Source organism: Lissotriton vulgaris, chromosome 10, assembly GCF_964263255.1.
Source record: "Lissotriton vulgaris chromosome 10, aLisVul1.2, whole genome shotgun sequence".
NCBI lineage: Eukaryota > Metazoa > Chordata > Amphibia > Caudata > Salamandridae > Lissotriton > Lissotriton vulgaris.
Window position 1 is genome coordinate 984,507,469 of NC_141698.1, and position 21,015 is coordinate 984,528,483.

At 46.8% G+C, this 21,015-nt stretch overlaps 1 protein-coding gene across 11 annotated transcripts in view; it reads right to left on the minus strand.

Annotated features, from left to right (window-relative positions):
* PHF14 (PHD finger protein 14) overlaps positions 1-21,015 on the minus strand; it is a 1,195,141-nt gene that overhangs the window by 326,216 nt on the left and 847,910 nt on the right. For all 11 annotated transcript variants that reach the window (XM_086941991.1, XM_086941985.1, XM_086941984.1 and 8 more), the window contains one exon: positions 16,567-16,684. In XM_086941991.1, the coding sequence (XP_086798117.1) occupies positions 16,567-16,684 (118 nt within the window). The remainder of the gene's footprint in view (positions 1-16,566; positions 16,685-21,015) is intronic.

Sequence of the window (21,015 nt, forward strand, 5' to 3'; positions counted from 1 at the left end):
CACACACGACCAAAATTAGAAGCATCAGATGAGGGTGGACTGCACTTTCACAAGATGAAAAACAGGACGCATTTAAATGTTTTCGCTAACCTATTAGTGCATTATGTAGAAGCTATGGAAATAGAAGATTGTTATGTCTGCATGAAGCTACCCACTTCTGTAGCTGAAGGTGTGACATATCACCACTTACCCCTAACCTATGGAATCTCCTGTAGTATATTGGCAAGCTTGTTTTATAGAAGCACTCTGCAATACTACTATTCAAATGCTGACGTAGTCTTCTCTGAACTCCCTATTAGGGGACACCTGAACCTTGTACATATTAGAAGCGAGGTAACCCGGTATATGGGAGAATATTTCCTGACTATAGGTGACATAGACTTAAATGAAGCACGACAGGCTAATCTGACCTGTTCCTTGCAAGAGCAGGAAAAGATGTTCATAAAAATGGCAGACAGAAGGAGGGAAAAGTTTCAGAAAAAGGCAAATGACGAAAAGGATAGAGTCCCTAGGTGGGCAGAACATATGGATAACACCTCGCAAGGCGAAGCTAATCCTGCTTTGTTGCTGGATTTTGAACGGAAAGGAAAACTTTGTCTCCATAGAGAGAGGACAGAATATTATAACAATGTATTCATTGGTTCCAGCGAGTGTGAGCATAATTATAAGGTAATTGGAGGTTGGGGTTTCAAAAATGGGTCAGAACCTGTGTTTCCCGGAATATATTATATATGTGGGAACAAGGCTTATTTTAAACTGCCGGATCACTGGTATGGAAGCTGCTACTTTGGCATTGTTTTCCCGAAAATATACCATGTGAATAATGCTGCTGGAAGCAATGATGAAGACACTAATGGCTTAGTGCGTAGTAAACGTGAGAGTGTAGGAGAAATCATAGGTGATATCTTTAGTGCACTGATACCTGGAATGGGGGTAGTTCTGAACACACACAGAATCTGCAAATTGTCTACAGTAGTGGATCGGTTATCTACTGACACTGCTGCTGGATTCCTGCTGGTCAATACTGAGATGGTTGCGATCAGATCAATGGTTTTGCAGAATCGCCTTGCTCTTGATACCTTATTGGCAAAAGAGGGCGGAGTCTGTAGAATGCTGAAGGCGCAACATTGTTGCACCTATATACCTGACAAAAGTATCGAACTTAAAAGATATGTGAAGAACATAACGAATTTGGAAAAAGAACTCAAACCATTGGAGGTTGATAATGCCTGGACGAGACTGACTGGAGGTCTCTCCTCTATAGGTAGTTGGTTCTCTAACTTAGGTAGAAATCTTCTGTGGAAAATACTGATGCCAATAATTGGAATAGGTGTGGTTGCACTGATCATATTCATCTGCTGTAAATGTCAAAATTGCAAAAAGAAGTACACTATGAATAAGAGAGGAGTGAAGAGAAATATTGATGAGTTAGAATTAGAAGAATTGAGGAATCAAATCTACAAAAAGGTGAAGAATCACCACTCTCATAAAGAAGCTGAAAGAAAAATCAACAATAAGTTTGTCGAAATTGAGATGCATGATATGGAAGAATGAAAGTTGGCATCTGTTTCCTTTGTAGTGATGATAGTAAATATCATCAAAGAGGGGATTGATGGAGCAAGGATTCGCACGTAAAGCGACTTGCTCTCACTCATGAACCTCGCCTAATGTATAATCATATTAATCCCACTGTCCGTCATTTATTTAGCATTTTCCCCAACACGCGGGTGTCCCCGAGAGGCTTGCCTGTGTGTCTTTTCATCCTCACAATGCTTGCACTAAGGAAACGGCTGCTTTTGCAGAAATCCAGTCTGCGCATGCGTCGGTCATACCCATGTGATGTGACGCACTCGCATTTTGGAGGGATTGTATTGCTCATGCGCACTGATGCAAATATGGCCGCTTGTCCCTCACCACGCTCTCAGCTTGCTACCGCGGCTTTCGCCTATCTGTCTTTTCGCACTAAACTTTAATACTATAGATGTTATAAAATAAGGGGGGTGTAAAAATCTATAACGGTATGCAGTGTGATTAGTTTTATGTATGATTCTAATTTGTTCTCGCTTACTTTTCATGTACCGCGTCTCTGGGGGCTGGGGCACACTTGAGCTACGCCATGATGAAGCTACTCTGAAACCTGTCATGTGACCTGGGAGAAACCTCACTGCGCAGAAGCTAAAACAAGCCAGCTGGCTCCTGAAGCCCAATGCGCCTGGGAACCCTCTCCAGGAGACTGAATCCTACCTTGAGCGAAGCAACACTGTTGCTATATGCTATGCACTTGTATTGTCTTCTGTATTCCTATGCCTGGGAACGTGAACCCAAGGGGCGGATATGCAAAAATTATTATTAATGATGGGAACACTGAATTCTAGGAGGCGACAATGACCAAATCACCTCTCCTGACCAATCATAATGTGGGAAATTGTCACTTGCAACATTAGTGGGTGGTCTAAGGGTCCCCAAACCGTATAATTGTCCTAGTGTAGCATAGAGAAATTGTCCGACTTGTCCGAGTAGCAGACCTGTCACTGACCCTACGAACTCTATAGGTGCTCAATCTAGAGTGCTGCGGAGCACTCTGTCCATGCTTTCCACAATCTCCTAGGGGTGGAAATAGTCTTAAGTGCTGGCGAAGCACTTTGCTGGGGAAATTCGAAGACCCAATCGGGGTTACTGGCGGATTACTTGCAGAGAGGGGTAACGCAGGCGTTGCATCCGAAGCTGTGGGTGTTGGTCGTACCTTGGTGAGCCCAGCCCTGACCCAAACCTGAGGGGTATCCTGTCCTGACTGTCTGTGAGCTGTACCTGCTCGCATTCTGGTATTCCATTCCTTGAGGGTCCTTGTCCCCGTCTTTCCAAACTGACCCGTGGCCAGGGTTAGTCCTCATTCCTAATTAGGTAAATATCAATCTGTGGGTTTACGTCTTTCTATCACTCTCTCTCCTTTTCTTAATAAAGCACTCTTGCCTGTGATACTGCCCTATTGCCTTGAAAGCAACTTATATGGAATTGTTTATTAGAATTGTTCCACTTTTCCCCTACCCGTAGGACATTATTAAATTGTCATATTATAGTAGTATGTTCCATTTTTTCCCTTCCCTTAGCATGTTTGCAGTGAAATTCAGTAAGAATAGAATAACTAGACTAGTTAAGTACTCATATTAGGTCCTGTTTCATGTCCCTTGCCCTAGTTTAAGTTTTATTTATTTTATTTATTTATTTCATTTCTAAAGCGCTACAGCTACCCAACAAAGGGTTTCCCGGCGCTGATGATTCAGTGCATTAAGACAGTCAGGTTTCTAGATGTTAAACAGCCAAGTTTTTAAGGCCTTCCTGAATTTCAGGTGATTAGTTTCATGCCTAAGAGTCAATGGAAGAGTGTTCCAGAGGGAGGGTCCAAGGTATGAAAAAGATTTGCCGCCCATTCTCGCCACCCTGATTTTAGGGATCACAAATTGGTTGGCTGTAGCTGAACGAAGGGTACGGGATGGACGGTAGGGCTGAACAAGGTTTTGTAGGTATTTGGGTGCCTTGTTGGTTGAAATCCTGTGCATAAGGCATAAGGATTTAAATTTTACCCGATTCTCGATTTTTAGCCAGTGCAGTTCGCGGATATACTTGGTGGTAGGTGTGGAGATGGGGATTTTCCACAGCAATCTTGCGGCGGCATTTTGCACCGTCTGTAATCGTTGGGTAATGGCCTTGTTGGCCCCGAGATACAGCACATTGGCGTAATCGAGCCTGGAGGTTATCAATGCATTGATGACTGATTTTTGGGTATGTTTAGGCAACATCCAACAGATTTTCTTCAACCACTTTAGAATTGCAAAGCAAGTGGCTGATGTCTTCGTAGCTTGTTGTTTAAGACTTAGTGATTCATCGATGATGACTCCGAGGTTACGGGCTGATTTGACTGGGATCGGGGGTGTACCCATCACATCAGGCCAGTGCTGGGGTCCCCAGAGTTCCTTGTTTTTGCCCAAAACAAGTAACTCTGTTTTCTCGCCATTAAGTTTGAGAAAAATTTTTCTCATCCACTCAGCGATGTTAGTGAGGCCAGTTTTTAGTGACGAGGTGTTATTGGGATCCGAAGATGATAAAGAGAAAATAAGCTGGGAATCGTCGGCATACGAGAACATGAGTAGACCAGACTTTTCTATCATTTTGGCCAGTGGACTCATGTAAACATTGAAAAGCAGTGGGCTCAATATAGAGCCCTGCGGAACTCCATGTTTAAGGGTCATAGTATCAGAGCATGCTGATTGGGAAAAAACTTGGAAGGTGCGTTGTTCTAGCAGAGATTTAATCCAGTTGCAAGCGGCGCCCCTGATACCGGTGGCGTGAAGGGTTTGCTCAAGTACAGCATGTGACACAGTATCAAATGCTGCACTGAGATCCAGTAGCAGCAAAGCAACCGTTTCTCCGCGGTCTAACAGTCGACGGATATTCTCAGTTACGCCCAACAGAGTCGTTTCCGTAGAGAATCCTGTGCGGAATCCTGACTGATGAAGAGGTAATAGATCATGGGTGGTAATGAAATCAGTGAGGACTCTGTGCACATGCTTCTCCAGTATCTTTGCAAAGGTAGGCAGCAGGGAGATAGGCCTAAAGTTGGATGGCAAGTTGGGATCAGTTCCAGCTTTTTTCAATAAAGGGTGGATCATTGCATGTTTCCACTCTTTAGGTACGATTTCTTCCTGTAGTGATTTGTTAAGAAGGTTGGTAATTATCACTAGGGCTTTATCATTTAATTTTTTCAGGATGGAACACGGTAGTGGATCATTTGGCGAGCCTGATTTGATGGAATTCAAAAGTTTTCGAACCAGGTCTAAGTCAAGCAACGGCCATTTATCTAGAATGGCTGGAGGTGTTACATCCTGTGGGGATATAAAGGAGGACAGTTCTGTTTCCATGGGAGTGATGGGGATTGAAGTATTAATTTCAAGGCCAATATTAATAGAAAGTGGATTTACTCTGGACTTGTCAATTTCCTTTGTGGTTTGTTCTATACCCTGATAGATCTTGTCGACTTTTTCTACAAAAAAAGTTGCAAGAGTGTCACATTGTAATTTGTTTAGATCTGGGGGAGATTGTAATGTGAGAGAACCAGCTAGTTCTCTTACAGTTTTAAAAAGTGTTTTGGACTGGCATAAGGCTTCAGTAATTGTCGTGCAGGCATATTCAGCTTTAGTTTTGGCACAGAGCCTCTGATAGTTTGAGAGTTTATTTTTATAGGCCAATTTGGACTCAGGACAGTAGGATTTCCGCCAATGACGTTCTGCAGTTTTGCATATACTTTTTTCTTGTTTCAAAGTCTCAGTGAACCATGGCGCAGGGGGACGATGGGAGTTTTGTTTTAATTTAGTTTTGGGCAAAATGGAGTCAATGGCGTCTAAGAGCCAAGTTTGGACTGAAGTAGAAAACTCTTGTACTCTAGATTTAGTACAAGGAAGATGACCCTCGAAAAGGGAGTTAAGTTTTTCTAGATCAAGCTTTTTCCATTTCCTGATTAATTGGGTAGGAGTTGATGTTCTCACCCCATTAGAATTTTTTACAAGAAGGGAAAATTTAATCAGGAAGTGGTCAGACCAAGGCACTGGAGTAGCCGTGGGTCTAGATATGTCATTAAGGTTGGAGAGAATTGGATCCAACAAATGACCGGCTCTATGTGTAGGGTCAGAGTTCTTTAAGGTCAGGTTAAGGGATGCAAGATCTGTTTTAAAGTCGTTCACTATTGGGCAATCATCTTTCTCCAAATGGAGATTCATGTCTCCTAGAATAGTGAAACTGGCCATTTTCATAATTAGGGGTCCAAGAAGTTCTACAAAGTGAGATATCCATTTAGAGGCAGTTCCCGGTGGCCTATAAATGAGTACTCCCGAGAGAGTAAAGTTCGGTGTAAGTGAAAGTTTAAAAATTGCGCCTTCACAACCCTCACATGGGAGTTTGTTGAATTCGCAGTTATATCGTTTTTTAAAAATAATTGCTATTCCTCCTCCTGGTGGTTTTTCTCGATCCAGTCTGACAATTGCATAAGTTTCAGGGAGTGCCATAGCTACGTCAGGTCCAGAGCTGTCTTGAAGCCACGTTTCAGTTAAAAAAACAGCATCGGGATCCTCATCCAAGAGTAAATTGAAGACTTCAGTTCTATGCTTAGGTAGTGAGCGACAATTAATACTAAGAAATAGAAACTGTTCTGAGGATATTTTATTATTGTTTATAGGGTTTCTAACCTGTAGGGCTTTAATTTGTACATGGTTAGTGGCTAGGTGACAGTATTGGCATGTAGTTTTCTTTAAATAAGGGTCTATTATCCTGCAAGCAGAATTTCGAGAGGGACGAAGGGTTTGTAAATATTCCGAGGAATATTGTAGACGTAAGTGATTGATCGTGTTACTTTGTGTCTCAGTTATAGGAGGACATGTAACTGAGTCCCTAGTACCTGAAGGAAGAGATGCCATGGTGCTTGGTGCGTCCGAGGCGCGGACGAGCGCAGACGGGCTGACTCTGGCGTGACTCCGGCGCTGGCGAGGCGCGTCCACTGTACGCGTCCGCTGTCGCGGAGGATATCCGTATCCTTTTGTAGGAAAAGGCTAGAGCGCTCAACCAGCTCCGCCTCCCACTAAGATGTCTGCCGCGAGGAAACGCTACCCTTCTGCTCGGTAAACGGCCCTAAAATCGGCTGTTACTGGCGGAAAGTGCGCGGGGAGTATTTTGCAGGGGTGGGGTAAGTGCTAAAGTTATTCTGAGGTGATTTATACAATTCGTGAATTTTAAAAATCGGCGTCTAAAAATGCAGCTCGTGTTACAGTGCAAAGCGTTAGTTATCAGCGACAATTGCACACACAGCCAAAGTAATCACAACAGTTGAATTCTACCTCCCGGCTCAAGCCTCAGGAGGGGTCCAAGATTAAATCAGGTAGCACCAGTGTCAGCGCATAGAATCTCGCGACTGAAATCCCTGGCCTCCTTTTGTAGGAAAAGGCTAGAGCGCTCAACCAGCTCCGCCTCCCACTAAGATGTCTGCCGTGAGGAAACGCTACCCTTCTGCTCGGTAAACGGCCCTAAAATCGGCTGTTACTGGCGGAAAGTGCGCGGGGAGTATTTTGCAGGGGTGGGGTAAGTGCTAAAGTTATTCTGAGGTGATTTATACAATTCGTGAATTTTAAAAATCGGCGTCTAAAAATGCAGCTCGTGTTACAGTGCAAAGCGTTAGTTATCAGCGACAATTGCACACACAGCCAAAGTAATCACAACAGTTGAATTCTACCTCCCGGCTCAAGCCTCAGGAGGGGTCCAAGATTAAATCAGGTAGCACCAGTGTCAGCGCATAGAATCTCGCGACTGAAATCCCTGGCCTCCTTTTGTAGGAAAAGGCTAGAGCGCTCAACCAGCTCCGCCTCCCACTAAGATGTCTGCCGTGAGGAAACGCTACCCTTCTGCTCGGTAAACGGCCCTAAAATCGGCTGTTACTGGCGGAAAGTGCGCGGGGAGTATTTTGCAGGGGTGGGGTAAGTGCTAAAGTTATTCTGAGGTGATTTATACAATTCGTGAATTTTAAAAATCGGCGTCTAAAAATGCAGCTCGTGTTACAGTGCAAAGCGTTAGTTATCAGCGACAATTGCACACACAGCCAAAGTAATCACAACAGTTGAATTCTACCTCCCGGCTCAAGCCTCAGGAGGGGTCCAAGATTAAATCAGGTAGCACCAGTGTCAGCGCATAGAATCTGTTGCAGTTTGCAGTGAATATCCCAGTACTTGTCAGTGTTCTCAATTGTTCTAATGGTACTTGCCCTAATCCATAGTTACATTGTGGTATTAATTATAACACTTGATGTGTTATTGTGTATTTGGCTTGTCATCTTGGCATATTCTTTCTGAAATCTTTCGATAAAACTTTAAAACTCATCAGGTGTCTGTGGTCATTTCACAATATATATATAGTGTGGATAAAGGTATCTTGGTTTATAAAGTGCAATTTTTCCTAGGAACCCTGTCACCTATTCCCTGCTAGCTCCTGATCCGTCAGGAGTAATGTGCCTGTGGTAAGTCAGGTACATGATCAGCAGTGGTGTGAGGTCACCCCCCGAATTACTCATAGTGGCGTGCAAGAAATCACCCGGTTCACGCAAACTCAGTCCTCGATTACTCACGCCAGGGCCCAGTGCGTGGGGAAAATTGGTAAACTTGTGACCCGGGTGACCTGCGCGCTCTATCATAACCACCAGTAACCACAACCAAGAACCACAAGTGGTCTAATCTATGCTGTGTGGGTTATGTTCAATTTTGACAAGCTGGGCTATCAACGCATCTCACACACATTGTTACAGTGAGGCTCAGTCTTGTTTCAACCCTCAGATCCGGACCTCTTGGAATGCCTAGATACTTGTGCACTTATGAAGACTGTGGCTGCAGTGGGTGTCTGGTATCACACAGTATTTGAGTTATCGGTGTCCTGAAATGGTGCGCTCACCATTTTGTCAGCCTGTCATCAGAGATCCTGCATGTGGTGGTCGCTTACCATTGAACCCCATTCTGCGACTATGTACTGGTTAATATATGTACATTGTATAGATTCATGGATTAATTTAGCATCACTTATTCAACCATTCATTAGTTCACGGTATAAAAACTTTGTTGTATTCATACACCAATCATTTGGTCGTTTAAGCTCTCCTATTCACCATTCATTTTTTTTTAAGAGAGCACTGTAATTACTGTGAGTTGGTGTTAAAAGCCGCAAGTAACAATCATCAATTAGTGTAATTAGTGCAGCTATTACTGTGTAGATGCTGCGCTGTTGTCAGGCGTCACAGTTTCACTGCAGTTTTGAAGTTTCTCTAGATAGTCGGTTTGGGGCATTTATTGAGTCCAACTGCAGGGGTTCAAGGCTGTCAATGCCAATTGCAAAGTGTGTTTAAAGTTGAAGGAGGTGCATCATGACACCGCAACACTGGTGAGCCTCAGGACCAAGCTCTGCCTAAGGTACAAAACCGGGGACACTAGAATTATAGGAGTTTGTATAAAGTCTTGTAGTGGTTAGGGTTGCACTAAATTGTAGGGTGGCCTCAGTGTTGTCTGTTCAGTTACTTGCACGATGATTCCTGGTTATAGTCCTGGGTCCGGCATTTTGGCACCGGGTACACAAAGAACATATAGCAACAATTAAGTGCCGCCAGAGGCTAGGTACAGTGCCAGGTACAGCTGTACTATCAGCACTTGTGTGGTTTCTGGTGAAGATTAAGGGTACACCAATTTGTAGAGCGTCCTCAGCGACATTTGGATAAATAATTGTGCACTGGCTAGTGAGCAGCCATTTTGATATTGGGTTAACACCGCACCGCTTTCTCAACAATTAAAATCTTATTGTCGCTTGTATTGCTGAACAGGACATTTAATCTAGCACCAGTGCTTGTGGAATTGTTGTTGACATTGCCAGATGTCATGTGCATTTACTGTTGCGGAAAGTGTGTTGTAATGCTGCATTGCTAGCGAGCCACCAGGGACCAAGGACTGCTTCAGCTGCAAAACCAGGCACAACAATCTTATAGGCGATTGAGTAAGGTCTGGTGACTGCTAGGAGTGCATAAAATTGTATGACGGGATCAGCGACGTTTGATTGATTAATTGTGCACTGGTTATGGAGCTGCCATTTTAGTATCAGGTGAATACTGCGGCGGTTATCAATAATTACGTTTTATTGGCGTTTGCAGTATTAGGTGGAGCAGAGCAGTTAAGCTAGCGATTGTAGCATTACATGGTCTTACTTGCTTTATTTGCATTTCAGTGTTATTTAACGCGCCTGATGGCAACTGCCATTGCATGTGCTAGTGCGCCTTGGGCCTCGGAGATAGTAGTGCAGGATTGAGCAACCTGGCTGCATTATCCGTATGCGATGTCAGCATTTGAGACTTGATGCAGTGTTATAGAAGATATCACCTTAATGAACAAGTTACTTACCTTCGGTAACGCTTTTTCTGGTAGATACTATATCTGCCTGTGGATTCCTCACCTTGTGAATATCCCCCTTGCGCCAGCAACATTCGGAAATTCTTTTTCGTAGCCTCGCGCCGACGTGGATAGGACGTCACAGAGACACGGCTCCGCTCGCGACTCCGCTGACGTCACCGACGCCTACAATAGGCCCACGCCGGCGTGATGACATCAGTTCCGCCTTTTTTCCGTGCCATCGAGGCACACGGACGGACCAATGACAGTAGATATATACAAAACAATATGTACAGTATGCGATAGTCAAGGCAAAACACACAGTGTAAAGCAAATGCAGGAAGCAAATGAAACATTTCCTAGACATCAAACCAAATATACATTACAGTACAATAACTCTGGCATAGAAGAGTGGACAACGGGGAGGCGGGTGGGTCAGTGAGGAATCCACAGGCAGATATAGTATCTACCAGAAAAAGCGTTACCGAAGGTAAGTAACTTGTTCTTCTGATAGATACATCTGCCGTGTGGATTCCTCACCTTGTGAATAGAGTCCCACAGCAGTCCCCACTCCCGGAGGAGGGTGTCCACTCTTCTAAACCAGGAAATCCTGAAGGACAGAGCGCGCAAAGTGGCCGTCCCTCCTGACTTCCGTATCCAAGCAGTAATGCTTCGCGAAAGTATGGAGGGAAGACCAGGTTGCCGCCCTACAAATGTCCTCCACAGGAACACCTCTAGCTAAAGCAGAGGTAGATGACTTAGCTCTAGTGGAATGAGCCCTTATACCCTCTGGAGGCTCCTTACCGGCCAAAGAGTAGCAGATCTTTATGCACAGAACGATCCATCTTGATAAAGTCCTTTTATGGACCGCTCTTCCCTTCTTGCAGCCAGCAAAGCCAATGAAGAGTTGATCGTCCAAGCGACAGTCTCTAGTTCTGTCCAAATAAAAAGACACCGCCCTCTTGGGGTCCAGACGGTGCAACCTCTCCTCCTCCTTGGAAGGGTGTGGGGGAGGATAAAAGGTAGGGAGGGTAATGGATTGACCAAGGTGGAAAGGAGTCACCACCTTAGGAAGAAAAGCAGCCCTGGTCCTTAGAACCATCCGATCAGCATGTATGGTCAGGAACGGGGGCTTGGAACTAAGAGCTTGAAGCTCACTCACCCTCCTTGCCGAGGTAATTGCAACTAGGAAAACTGCCTTAAAGGTTAAAAGCCTCATAGGACATTTATGAAGAGGCTCAAAGGGAGAGCCCATCAAAAAAGTCAGAACAAGATTCAAGTCCCACTGAGGTACAATAAAAGGGGTAGGAGGAAACTTATTTACAAGACCCTTCAAAAATCTCAGGACAACAGGTGACTTAAAAAGAGAGGGCTGATCAGGCAAGCAAATGAAAGCTGACAGTGCCGAAAGATAGCCCCTAACTGTGGCAACTGCCAGCCCCTGTTGAGCCAAAGAGAGAGCAAACCGGAGCACATCTGATAAATGGGCTCTCAACGGGTCAATATCATTCTCACCACACCAAACAACAAACCTAGACCATCTATAAGAATAGACAGTCTTAGTGGAGTCACGTCTAGCAGACAAAATGACATCCACCACATCAGGTGTGAGAGAATAGGAAATCAGGTTGCCCCGTTCAATCTCCAGGCATGAAGGTGCAATGTCTGGAGGTGGGGGTGTAGAACCTGCCCCTCCATCTGAGAGAGGAGGTCTGCCCTGAGAGGGAGACGGAGCGGCGGGTGAGAGGAGAGGCGGAGTAGATCTGTATACCACACCCTTCTTGGCCAATCCGGGGCGACCAATATAACTTGGGCCCGGTCTTGGCGAATTTTCCTCAGAACCCGAGGAATCAAGGGTATGGGAGGAAACGCGTAAAGGAGTTGACTTCCCCAACACAACTGAAACGCGTCCCCCAAGGCTCCTTGCATCGGATACTGGAGACTGCAGAATGACGGGCAGTGAGCATTCTCGCGAGTGGCAAACAGGTCCACCCGAGGGGTCCCCCACGTCCGAAAAACGTGACGAACCACCTCTGGATGAAGCCTCCACTCGTGGTCGGCAGAGAACTGCCGGCTGAGACTGTCCGCACGTACGTTCAGAACTCCGGCCAGATGATTTGCCATCAGGCAAATCTGATGATCCTGAACCCAGGACCAGAGACGCAGAGCCTCTCTGCAGAGACACTGCGACCCCACTCCTCCCTGCTTGTTGATGTACCACATCGCGGTCGTGTTGTCCGTCAGGACTTGGATCGACTGACCGCGAAGGGAAGGGAGGAAGGCCTTGAGCGCCAAACGTATGGCCCGCAACTCTAGAAGGTTGATGTGAAGCAACCTTTCCTCTGGAGACCAAAGACCCTTGACCTCCAGATCCCCCAGGTGAGCACCCCACCCTAGAGTGGATGCATCCGTAATCACCGTGGCCACCGATGGAGGTAGATGGAAAGGCTTCCCTTGCGACAGGTTGCCTTCCACGCTCCACCAAGACAGATCCGCTGCAGTTTCTCTGGAGATCTTCACCGACTCCCCGAGATCTCCATTGTGCTGATACCACTGCCTGCGGAGACACCACTGGAGTGCCCTCATGTGCCAGCGTGCATGGTTGACCAGGAGAATGCAAGAAGCCATCAGACCGAGCAGGCGAAGGACCTTCAGGACTGGAACGACCGCTCCAGGGTAAAACAAAGGAATCATTTCCTGTATGTCGCGAATCCTTTGAGGAGGAGGGAATGCACGACAAACAGTAGTGTCCAGTACGGCACCTATGAACAGGTTGCGCTGGGAGGGCACCAGGTGAGACTTGGGTACATTTATCGAAAAACCCAACCTGAACAACAACTGAGTTGTCTCTTGCAGATGATGGAGCACCTTCTCTGACGACTCCGCTTTGATCAGCCAGTCGTCTAGATACGGAAACACAGGTATCCCCGATCTCCTGAGATGCGCTGCCACCACCGCCATCACCTTGGTGAAGACTCGAGGCGCAGTAGTAAGACCAAACGGAAGGACCGCAAACTGGTAGTGCTGTGACCCAACCGTGAAACGGAGATACTTCCTGTGCGACTTCAGGATTGGGATGTGGAAATACGCATCCTGCAAGTCGAGCGACACCATCCAGTCTCCTTCCATCAACGCTTGAAGAACCTGAACAAGGGTGAGCATCTTGAATTTCTCCTGCTTCAGATAGAGATTCAAGATCCTGAGGTCCAGGATAGGACGAAGCCTGCCATCCTTCTTGGGGATCAGGAAATACCGGGAGTAGCATCCCTGACCCCTTTCCTGCTCTGGGACCACCTCTATCGCACCCTTTCGTAACAGAGTTAGAACCTCCTCCTGCAGAAGAGACAGATGTTCCTGGGTGCAAAAACCTTGACAAGGAGGGTAAACAGGGGGGAATTCCCGAAAGGGAAGGGCATACCCATTTTCTACAAGATTGAGAACCCAAAGATCTGACGTAACCGATTCCCAATCCTGTAGAAAATGGGTAAGCCGACCCCCAACCGGACCCACATGATCCTGAATAGCGGATCTAGGGCTGCTTTTCTGCGGCAGGGGGGTTGGAAGAGGTGGAGGAAGAGGAGGGCTGACGTCCACGAGGACGCGCTCTTTGCTTTCCCCTGTACGATCTGTACATTGAATTTTGCTGCTGCTGCTGCTGTTGCTGCTGCTGCTGTTGGCCTTGCCGAAAATTCCGAAAGGAGCGACCAAAGCCCCTGAACTTCCTGCCGGAAGAAGCGCCCCTGATCTGGAGGCCCAAAGACTTCGCTGTTGCCCTGCAATCCTTGAACCGCTCAAGAGCAGCATCCGCCTTTTTCCCAAAGAGACCTGAGCCATCAAAGGGGAGATCAAGCAGAGTTGCCTGAACATCAGCCGAAAAGTCCGATGACTTCAACCAGGCAGATCTCCTTGTCGCAACAGCGGTGCCCATAATTCGAGCCACAGAGTCAGCAGTGTCCAGACCACTTTGAATTACCTGGCGGGCAGCCGCCTGAGTGTCATTGATCACCTCCTCAAAATCCTTTCGGCTTGCTTCAGGAATTTTAGGGGCCAGGATACGTAAGGAGTCCATCAGGGCATGAACATACCTCCCCATAAGGCATGTGGCATTAGTAGACTTTAAGGCCATACTGGCCGATGAAAAGGTCTTCTTTGCCACCTGGTCCTGTTTCTTAGCCTCCTTCTCACAAGGAACCTGCGGAAAGGCACTAAGACCCTTCTTCGAACAGGCAGCCTGAATGACCAGGCTCTCCGGCGAAGGATGTGAAGAGAGAAAAGCCGGGTCCTCAGGAGCGGCCCTGTACCTCCTTGCAACACTCTTAGAAACCGCAGGGGCAGACAAGGGTTTCTTCCAGACTTCCATAATAGGGTCAGTCAAGGCATCATTGAAAGGAAGTAAAGGCTCAACCACCGAATTAGGAGAATGTAAGACTTCTGTGAGGAGGTTTGACTTGAACTCCACTGTAGGCAGAGTCAATTGAAGAAGCTCAGCAGCTTTCTCATTACTAGATGGTAAGGCTGAATATCCTTAGATGGAGCACCCGAGCCTGAGGGCAACTCCCACTCTGGAGAGAAATCAAGGGTCCCGGAATCCGCCAACTCCTCAAAACAGCTCTCCTCTAGCTCACCTTCTTCAACGTCAGACTGAGAGCCCATATAACTCTGCTCCTCCAGAAGGCGCTGTGCTTCTCTTCTGGATCTCTCCTTAACACGCCTCGCAACCGGATCCACCAGCGGCTTCGACGGATTCGGGGCCGGCGCCGGTATCGAATCCGACGGCACAGAAGAATGCCCTCGAGGATGACCAGGAGCAGGCGAAGTCGGAATCGGCGTCGACGACTTCGGCGGAGCCGGGAAATGCCAATGCGGCGCCGGAGCCGGCATGTAGGGCATAAACGGAGCCGGAGGATAGGAGTGAGGAACTCCCAGGCTGAATGCCAATGGACCCGTGGGGCCCGAAGGCGCACCAGAGGGGTACCATGCCCTCGAGAAGACACCATACATTGCGTTAAGAAACGCAGAAGGGTCCTGGCCTGGAGCGGGAAAGGGCGGCTGAAAACCATCAGGCCGGTCCTGAAGAGGGATCGGATTCGGCTCTTCGACAGGCGCGGAATCCACATCCTCCCGGGCCTCTTCCTCATCACGGGCCGGGGACGGCGCCGGAGACGGACTCGGAACCGGGGCAGCTTTCGGAGCCGGAGATGGAGATCGCCCACGCGACTCAGATGGTGAGGCCTCACCTTCATGCTCGGAGACTTCGAGGGTAACCACCTTCGAACGTACCTTCTTCGGTGACCTCGACCTCGACCTCGAGCCCGACTCCTTACCAGACCGGCGTCGGGACTCATGTCTCCTCTTCTTGTGCTTTTTCTTCGACTTCGAAACATGATCCGACGCCGACTTCGAAGACGACCTCTCTCGAGAAGCAGATCTCGACCTCGCCTTTCGAGAACGAGACCTCGACGACTTCTCCTTTCCAGCTTTCACCTTCGCAACCAGAAGTTTGGCTTCTCTCTCCCTCAGGGCCTTCGGATTCATCTTCCGACATGAAGAACAATCCTCCACATCATGGTCGGAACTTAAGCACCAGATGCAGTCTTCATGGGGGTCGGTAATGGACATCATTTTACCGCACTCCCTGCAGGGCTTGAATCCGGTCTTCTTAGATGACATTTTACGAAGAAACTGGATACAGAGAAGCAGAATTAACCAACAAAATGGCAACAAGGTACCAAAAGGCTACAGAGATTCCCGATAACCGTTAGCGTCGACGACGCGGAAAAAAGGGAACTGATGTCATCACGCCGGCGTGGGCCTATTGTAGGCGTCGGTGACGTCAGCGGAGTCGCGAGCGGAGCCGTGTCTCTGTGACGTCCTATCCACGTCGGCGCGAGGCTACGAAAAAGAATTTCCGAATGTTGCTGGCGCAAGGGGGATATTCACAAGGTGAGGAATCCACACGGCAGATGTATCTATCAGAAAACAAAAATACCATGCCTCCATTTATGTCTCTCTCATTCACGATTTTCAACCAGAAGACAGAGTTTTTGCAGTAGAACGGTCTCCCTGGATCAAAGCTGCAGGCTCATGCCACCATCTCCCTCACTCTATGAACTTTAAATGCCTTCTTCAGTATGTGGCATAGCCAATAGAGGTGTTTTCATAAACCATAGTGTGGCAAGGCACGCCATATCACGGTCACAAGTCTTTGTTTCGTGCATATGGTATTGGAATTCTGTTAGGGTCCTTCAACATTTGTGAAGTCCTCTGATGATATAGTTTACTTCTGTAATAAATGCACCATTTTAAGAAGTTTACTGTAGTAGAATTTTAAATAGAGTTGTTGTTCTCAGCCACACAGCTCCCTGTTACTGTCTGATAATGTATCAGTTGATCGCGGGGCAGCAGCAGGCACACCTTACTATATAGTACATCAGGGAAGTCCTGGAGGTTACTAGAAGCAACAGAACTCACAGAACAATAGATCAAAGGGCATTTAAAGTAACGGCACCTTGACATTTGATTCACACTAGGTTCATCATGCTATGACACAATATAGACTTGTAAAAGATGTTGTAACTCTAGTCTTAATCAGTTCAGCTCCAATGACACTTACCTTAGAAGACGAGGAATCACATTCCTGGCAAATCCATCCATAACCTGTCTGTTTAGGAGACTTTTTCAAGGGAGGGTCCAGGCAGCCAAAGTGGTAACAAAGCAGGCACTCATCACATCTGGAAGAAATATAGACGAGTAACACTTTACAATCATATTGTTTTTTTGATGTTATTGGTGCAAATAAATTATTTAGGAGATTGCCATGGTTTTAATATGACACACCATGAAACTTGGCAAATCTATACAAATATTTTGAAAAAAATGTTGGATATCGGAAAGAAAAATATTGAAAAGTTAGAACCTGCACTGAATGCATTGTGTTAGTTATAATTTTCTCACTTGATTAGAAGTCAACATTTGTACTCTGTTTCATTCAAGCTGAATTATGATAATGTACATTTTATGTTGGATGCAAGTAAAAAAAAAATGAATAAATATTTTAGCGATTATGACATTTTAAATATTCTTGTAGATCGTTAAGTTTTCTAATTCCATTTTCTCAAACATGGAACTTCTTTAAAATGTCACAACAGCTTGGAAAGGTCTTCATGTGAGGAAGAACATACAATATCAAGTCAAATCTTAAAGCAAGATATGTTCAACTTACCACTGCAAGTTCAATCATATCTGGCAAAATGTACAGCTAACAATCTAATTTCTCAGGCAAGCCAAAATTTCAAGGCTTCATGATGTCACATTCATGGAAAATAAGTTTCCGAGGAATGGGTTCCTGAAAATTCACATAATTATCTTTCAAGCTTGTATTGACACAAGTATTTCTGTCCATACCATGTTTATGCTGGATAAGTCTAGAGATGAAACATTACTACTTGATTTCTTGTCAGCTTTTGAAACCAAGATGCTATTTTCTAACATGAAACTAAGTATCTATGTTCACTCTTGGTGGACTTGGGTGTGCTACATCTGCAGTGAAGATAATGATGGATCCCTCTGACATGATTGACAGAAAAAGTGGCCTGTGAAGCAAATTTGACACATCGTGAAATATTTAAACCACCATGAATATAAGAATCTAGCCAACATCACCAACTCTCTCCCTACCGAGCAAGTTACTTACCTACGGTAACGCTTGATCTAGCCGCAGATTTCTTACCTTTGAACTTCCAGGCATCAGGCTGGATCCCGAAGATTTTTCTTACCAGTACCCCTGGGCGCCGATAGGTGGCATCAGTCGACTAAGCGTGACGTCATCGGCGTCCAGTAGTCTGCGTCATCAATAGAACTGCCACTCCGGCGCGCTGATGTCAGTAGTTTTCATGACTTTCCACGCCAGAAGCGCGGAGCCAAGAAGTGACTGACCATGGTGCGTTAAAAAATAAGCTATGGACATAAGGGGAACAGCTCTGACACTAAAAACAATTCCGCAGTCCGGGGAGGATGGGTGGGTCAGTAAGGAATCTGCGGCTAGAACATGTCTCTACCAGATAAGGCGTTACCGAAGGTAAGTAACTATTCCATCTGATAGAGACATCTAGCTGCAGATTCCTTACCTTTGATCAGATGCCCAAGCAATACCTTCCCCAGAGGCGATACTGGGGCTTTAGACTAGGTAATCATACAACACAGAGCAGCCAAACAGGCACTCCTTGCAAACCTGGGAATCCAGGCAATAGTCTCCAGCGAACATGGGCAGAGATGCCCACCTGGCCACTTGACAGATATCAGCAATGGGAACACCACACTGGAGAGCTGTGGTGGCTACCTTTGCCCTGGGGGAATGGGCCCTAAGGCCTTCAGGAGGCTGTTTCTTTGTCAAAGCGTAACATATTTTGATACAGAGGATAACCCAGCGTGATATGGCCGTCTTTTGATCAGCACGCCCCTTCTTTGCTGCCACGTACCCTATAAAAAGCTGGTAATCAACCAGGAACTGTTTGGTGCGATCAAGGTAGAACAATAACTATCTTTTTGGGGCCAGAAGGTGGAGACGCTCCTTTTGTTTTGGAAGGATGCGGAGGAGCATAGAAAGTGGGCAGAGTTAGGGACTGTCCCAGATGGAAGGGAGTTACAAACTTGGGCAAACAAGATGCCCTAGTTCTTAGCACCACTTTCTCCGGGAAGACTGTCAGGTAAGGCGGCTGTGATGACAGTGCCTGCAGTTCGCTCAACCTCCTGGCAGAAGTAATTGCCACCAAAAAGGTTGTTTTGCCAGTCAACAACTGCAGAGGACAGTTGGGCAGCGGGTCAAAGGGTGCGCCCATTAAGAAATTAAGGACCAAATTAAAGTCTTATTGTGGCATATGAAAAGGAGAGGGGAGAAACAAGTAGGTTAACCCCTTCAAAAATCTCTGCCCCAGAGCGGACTTAAAAATTGAAGGCTGACCTGGCAGTCGAAGAAAAGCAGAGAGGGCTGAAGGGTAGCCCTTCAAAGTGCCAAAAGGAGAGCCCTGCTGGGCCAAGGAAAGAATAAACAGGAGAATATTTGCCAGCGAACAAGATAAGAGGTCAATAGACTGTTCTGTACAATATTCACAAAATGTGTTCTATTGGTTGGCGTATATCGATTTTGTGAAGGACACCTGGCTGCCAGAATTACTTTGCAGACTTAGTGATAAAGGTCAAAAGCTGTTAACTGTCGCCACTCAATCTCCACACAAGGAGGCAGAGAGTGGATATGTTCAGAAGGAGGACCCTCACCTGCTGCTACAACAGAAGATCCTCCCGAAGGGGCAGCCTGATTGAAGGATCGATTCTCCTATCCAGAAGCTCGGGATACCAAACTCCCTGTGTCCAATCTGGAGCCACAAGAATGACTTGTGCTCGGTCGCCTCTGATCTTCTTGAGCACTCAGGGCAGGACTGGTATGGTCAGAAAGGCTTACAAGAGGCCAGAGTTCCACTCGTGACGAAAAGCTTCGCCGAGCGAGAGTTGCCTTGGAAACTAATACGCAATACTGCTTGACATTGCGCATTCTCCCCGGAGGCAAACAGATCTAACCAAGGCTCTCCCCACCGCTGAAAGAGACATTGTGCCCCCTCCATATGGAGATGCCACTTGTGATCCGCAAGGCACCTTCGGCTGAGTTTGTCTGCTCTGGTGTTCAGAGAACTGGCCAGATGTTAAACCACCAGGGAAATGGCCTGTTGGAACCAAGTCCAGAGGTGCAGGGCCTCTTGACAGGGAGTCCATAACCCCACTCCGCCCTGTTTGTTGCAGTACCGCATGGCGGTAGTGTTTTCCGTGAACACCTGAATTAGCCTTATCTTGATGGATAGTAAAAAGGCTTTCAGTGCCAGTCAAATCGCACAAAGCTCCAATAGGTTGATATGGAGAATGGCTTCTGCCAGAGACCACAGTACTCTGATGGCCACACCTCTCCTAGATGGCCGCCCCATCCCAGAAGAGACGCATCGTAACTATTGTGAGATCTGGGTGGGGGAAGGGAGAAGGGTCTGCCTCTGACCCAATCGTGGTTTGTCAGCCACCACTGAAGGCCTTTTGCAGTGCCCACTGATATCTGAACCAGGTCGGTGAGATTTCCTCGATGCTGTGCGCATTGGAACTTCATGTCCCACTGCAGAGCTCGCATGTGTGACCATGCATGGTCCACCAGCAGGATGCAGGAGGCCATGAGGTCCAACAGATACAGAGTCATTCTCACCAAAATCTAGAATAGAGGCTGAAACAGCGGTATCATAGCCTGAATATACGGAACTCACAGTTCGGGAGGATAGGGCCGAAATTGCACTGTGTCTAAAACCGCCCTAATAAATAGGAGCGTCTGAGAGGGAGTCAAGTGTGACTTTGGCTCCATGATTGTGAACCCCAGCAAATGCAGGAGGTTTGCCGTAGTCTGGAGGTGCGAAACGACTGATTGGGATGAGCCCGGCTTTAACAACTAGTCATCGAGATAGGGGAATACTGGAACCCCTGATCTCTGCAGATGGGCTCCAACCCCCCGTCATCACATTTGAGAACACCAGAGGGGCACTGGTGAGGCTGAAGGGGAGCATTGCAAACAAAGTGCCCATGGCCCACCATAAACCACAGGTAGCGACGATGGGTAGGCAGGATGGGGATATGAAAACAGGCATCCTTCAAGTCCAGAGCTACCATCCAGTCTCCCGGGTCACCTTTTTGCGGACGTAGTTGAGGGTTCTGAGGTCGAGGATCGGACCAAGGCCACGGTCCTTCTTTGTAAATGTAAATTTAAAAAATGTAAATAAGTATTTGTAATGCGCAAACTACTCACCCTTACGGGTCTCAAGGCGCTTTTGTACCAGAAAATAGCAGGAATAACCACAGCCTATTTCTGGCCCGGGAATCCTCTCTATTGCTCACTTGACCAAGAGAGTTGTGACTTCCTAGCTGAGTAAGGCAAGGTTATACTCCGCCAACCGATCTTACACTGGAGGCATGGATGGAGGGGTAGTCTTGAAGGGGAGGGAGCAGCCCCTTCGGACTATCAGTACCACCCACCTGTCCG